The sequence below is a fragment of the Pelobates fuscus genome, chromosome 13 (genome assembly GCF_036172605.1).
Source record: "Pelobates fuscus isolate aPelFus1 chromosome 13, aPelFus1.pri, whole genome shotgun sequence".
In the NCBI taxonomy this organism is placed as follows: Eukaryota; Metazoa; Chordata; class Amphibia; order Anura; family Pelobatidae; genus Pelobates; species Pelobates fuscus.
The window spans coordinates 59,900,666-59,905,152 of NC_086329.1; the positions used below are offsets into that span (position 1 = coordinate 59,900,666).

General features: G+C 37.0%; 1 protein-coding gene across 1 annotated transcript in view; it reads left to right on the forward strand.

Annotated features, from left to right (window-relative positions):
* The window catches only part of JMJD7 (jumonji domain containing 7), a 149,342-nt gene extending 146,681 nt beyond the window's left edge, over nt 1-2,661 (forward strand). The window contains exon 8 of the mRNA XM_063440087.1: nt 1,547-2,661. Coding sequence (XP_063296157.1) covers nt 1,547-1,638 — 92 coding nt within the window. The 3' untranslated portion in view covers nt 1,639-2,661. The remainder of the gene's footprint in view (nt 1-1,546) is intronic.
* Nucleotides 2,662-4,487: the final 1,826 nt, after the last annotated feature.

Genomic DNA, 4,487 nt, shown 5'->3' on the forward strand with positions numbered 1-4,487 from the left:
TGCAGGTACTCTCCTACTAGTTTCCTGGCAAGCTGCACGGCTCTCTCTGGGGGGTTGGGTCCATAGCCAGACAGCACCTCATTGACCTCTCTGTCCAACTCCTCCTGAGTGTAGTCATATGCCATGCTTGCTCTGCTGAAGTTGATTCTTTTGTAGATAGGGTCGCTGTACGGGTACTAGCGTTGCCCTCAATTTGTAATCCACGGAAATGGTGTTTCCTGTAGCTGTCCTTCTGGCTGTAGGAACGATCCCGCCGCTGCCACCAATTGTAACAGACCGTTTCAGCAGACAAGGGGTTAAAATCCGTTTAGGCGATATGCCCCTTTCTGAGAGACCGGCACAGCTACTGCAGAACACCAAATTCCAGAACTGGATACAAAATAGCACTCCGAACTGGAACAGCTGAACAAGAAAAGCATACAATCCGCTTACACTCCTGGCAGTCAGCTTACAATCCAATTCCCCCCCAAGAACGAGACGACACTTCATTTTGAGGGTTAAACAGGAACTCTGGACTGGCTCATCCAGCCTGGCTTTTATTTCCAACTCACACATACAGGCCACACCCAGGGGGAGGCATAAAATAACCAATCACATAGATGTTACCTCCCACACATCCCCTCCCCTTAGTGTGACACATAATCCCATTATGCATACAGTGTAAAATATACTTTTACACAACTTTCATAACTTTAAAACCATACATCACATTCACATACAAATACATATCCACAATCAATCCATTCAGGGGAACAACATATTAAAAAATGGCATGAATCCGACCAGGGGTTCAAAAGTTACTAAAAGTATCTTTTGTTCCTTTCTGGCTGGCAGAAAAACATCCCCACAATGCACCCTGGTTTCCTCCCTTCTGCCCTGGAGTTAATTGGAGAAGTAATCCAATTATCCAGGACTAGAGGCAGACTCCATTAACCACATGGTTGCAAAACGACATAAAACACTTTAAAATACATAAAGTCACATTTACACATAACACACAGACATTTCACCTATCCCCAGATAGCTGGGATCTGCACGCACAAAACTACCGAATAGCGCGCAGATCCTACTCACACAGTACAATTGCCATGGAGCCAAAGTCTTTCACATAGTCTTTCATTATATGAATAGGCTCCATGGTATAGCTATCTGGGGTATCACATTCCCATAAAGTCTGGTCCATAGTCCAAAGGCAAGAGGCAGGCAAGCAACCCCCTCCAAGGACACGTGGCGAGGTCGGTTTCGCCACAATCAGTGTGTTGATAAATAGCTACAATATTGCATGCAATCTTTATTCACTTGCTGTGACATTCTCCTATGCTTGGCCATCTCTTAAAGTTAATTAGTCATGTGATTAAGCAGCCATCTGGAAAAATAACAAATATTACAGTGCATTTATGAAAAAACTCAAATCAAATCTACTTAAAAACTTAAAAACATGGTAATAACAGTTTTGGTGTGCACTACCATCTGCCTCTCTACCTTCCCTTTCATATTTTGTTATTCAAGAATTCATAATAATGTCTTACTTTTTTCTTCTTCACAGTAAATTATTGGTACGACATGGAATATGATATGCGATACCACTACTTTCAGCTTATTGACTCTCTTACCAAAGCCATGGTAAACCAGAAATAATTCAAAACTCAGTATGGCCTGGAATAAGCAGAACCTTCTGGAAGAGATGGCTCCAAATGATTATCTTATAGTGAAACTGAGATAATTATCATCAGATTTAAAGACATTATGAAGCCCGGGACTCTTCAACACAGCTAATTTAAAAGACTTTATTTTATAGCAACAAACTTAAATTAAGTTGAATGAGTTGAATAATGAATTAAAATGGTACTTCTAATGAGTACAATTTGGGTGCAGTATTTCTAAGAGATCCTAACTTGTTGAAAAATAATGTTTAGCTAAAATATGTTTCCCCCCTTATCTGATGTATTATGATGTATCATACCACATGTACAATAAAGTAACAGTTACTCAACACAAGATAATTTAGGTAAATAGTTCCTTATTTTGTTGTATTGTTCTTACTGTAAAAAATCCTCTGCAGTAAGTAAAATCTTTTCTTAAGTGTCAATAGATGATCTATGTCTTTTTAGCAAACATGTAAATGACCAAGAGCTATTTGTTTTGGTTCTGTGTATATTTGTTTAATGTGACTATAAAACTTCCAAAATGCCTTCCTACTAATATGAACAGAGGTTAGAAATATTGCATTTGATTTTAACTAAACTCTCCCTTTCTTCTTGTTGATTTTTGTATCCCAATTTTCTCAATTGCTTTAATGTCCTTTAAAACTATAGCCTCACATTGCCCCATATTTTTAAACTGGGGTCTTGCAATGATTCTTCCCCCCTGCATTACTATGGACTTAAGTGTATTAACCATTCACATATGCAATTAAACACAGATCTCACCTAAAGTCCAGGTTATTGCTGTATTTCAGAAATAGCTCCATGCAGCTGATCACTCGAGCAAAAAGGCTTAGGTGTTGCTTGCCCTATGTTATATGGCAGCACTCCCATACATGCAGTGTATGCTCTCCATACACTGTGATCACTACATGCCTGTGCCACCCTGCTGCTCAGTCTTATAAAAGAGGCATTGTAACAATTGCCAGGGTCAGTTATCAACATGAGAAACGATTACACGGGCATTCATTTGATAAAGCCAATTGCATAGGTGAAACACATTGTAATTTTTTTAATTTGATTTTATTTGCAATAAAAGTGTATTTGGCACATACCTATCTGTGTCTTATCTATAGATATTAGTGTTTTTCATATTTATTTTTCTTACACCACTCCAATTTGTTTTACTGTTTCTTGATATCCTGGGGAAGATTCCAAGAGAAATCTCCTGGTGAACTTATTCTTGGTGCTAACACCACCAACATTGTGAATATTGAGCGGTGCTACTGCACTTAAATATGTGAGTATGGTTTTCATCTCCCAGATAACCACAACATCAGACACCACTCTTTTGTTTCTTCTGTTTTTCATATTTTATGTTTCTAGTGTAGAAGAACCTATTACATCAGAGATATCCATTGGATGGGGATTATACTGCCCTGTACCTGACCTATTGAGCTTGTCAAAAGCTCCCTTCTTTTGAGTGTATTACCTCTTTTTATTGATTACCCACTATTAGTTACAATAGTACACAATTGTATCCTCCTCTTATCCTTTATATATAACCATGCAAAGATATCTGAACATCAAGCAACTCACCTTTGTTTGAGATATATCCTGAAGTGGGGATTGTGCCACTGCATGTTACTATACTTGGAGCTGCTCCTATACATTTAAGTGTAAAATGCACCTATTTATGTTGTGTGTTTCCCTGTTTATCTGAAAATACTACACCATTGGTTCGACTCTCACTGTTTTTTTTTTTTTTTTTCGTGTGACCTGTACTATGAAAATAAGTAATATCAACTGGCTGAAGGAGAAAATTCTGGTTATTTTTCAAAATTTGCCCTTGACATTAGGTGCATCCTGATACTTTTTCTTGTGTCAATCACACAAGTTAAAGGAAGACTATAGTATTACTAATACAAATGTGTATTGATTGCTAAGGCAAATCTTTCACTCACTAGCGATCATGATCACTCTGCAAGAAAGTCCGGGTGAGAAAGTAGGGTTGGGGATTATTTAACACCATGGTTACGCTTGTAGTGTAGGAATTAGGGTTAGGACTAAGGTTTAATTTTAGTTTGGTTCAGGTGGTGATAAGATTTAAAAAAAAAAAAAATGTGTAGAAAGTTAATTTAGTTAATTAAATATTTTCTGCTTAACCACTATGCCACTGACAAAGTGTCAACAATCTTATGTTGGCCTGATTTGAAAAACTGAAATGCAAACTTAGAGACGCCTAAAAATTAGTGTATGTCTCAAACATGATCTTTTAACTCCATAAAAAGCCTGCAAAATTAGTGTATAGGGATATTGATTTGGTTGGATGAAATAGCTGAATACACTTAAAAAGTGGTTAAAGAAGTTGGATACAACAGCCACAGTGGAAATGCAATGTGTGAAAATTGTGTAAAACAAAATCTCATCACAAATACTTAAAGAAAATGGTGATTCAAAACATAATGTGAAAAAGCTCTGGTGTTCAGTTTTGTAAATAGTATGCCATAATTTTTTATTTTTTTGGATTTACTCTTAATTGATTTTCATGTTTAGAATTTACATTCACAAATATACAACAAAGATAGCAAATTGTATTAAAGATGCAGAGGCTCCTATTATGCTGCAATCTTTCTTTATTTCCCTCAGCAGCAAATAAATACAAATCAATAGAAAAAAACATCACACGACAATTTCCACCTGGTAACATGAACATCCAATCAGCAACATCCTTATACTATAGTAGGCGGAACTTCCTCTTTGTTGCTCCCTCAGTCTCACGGTTTATTATTATTGTGATTTGTCATAATACATTGGTGACGGGTACCTTGAGTGGTCCTTTTT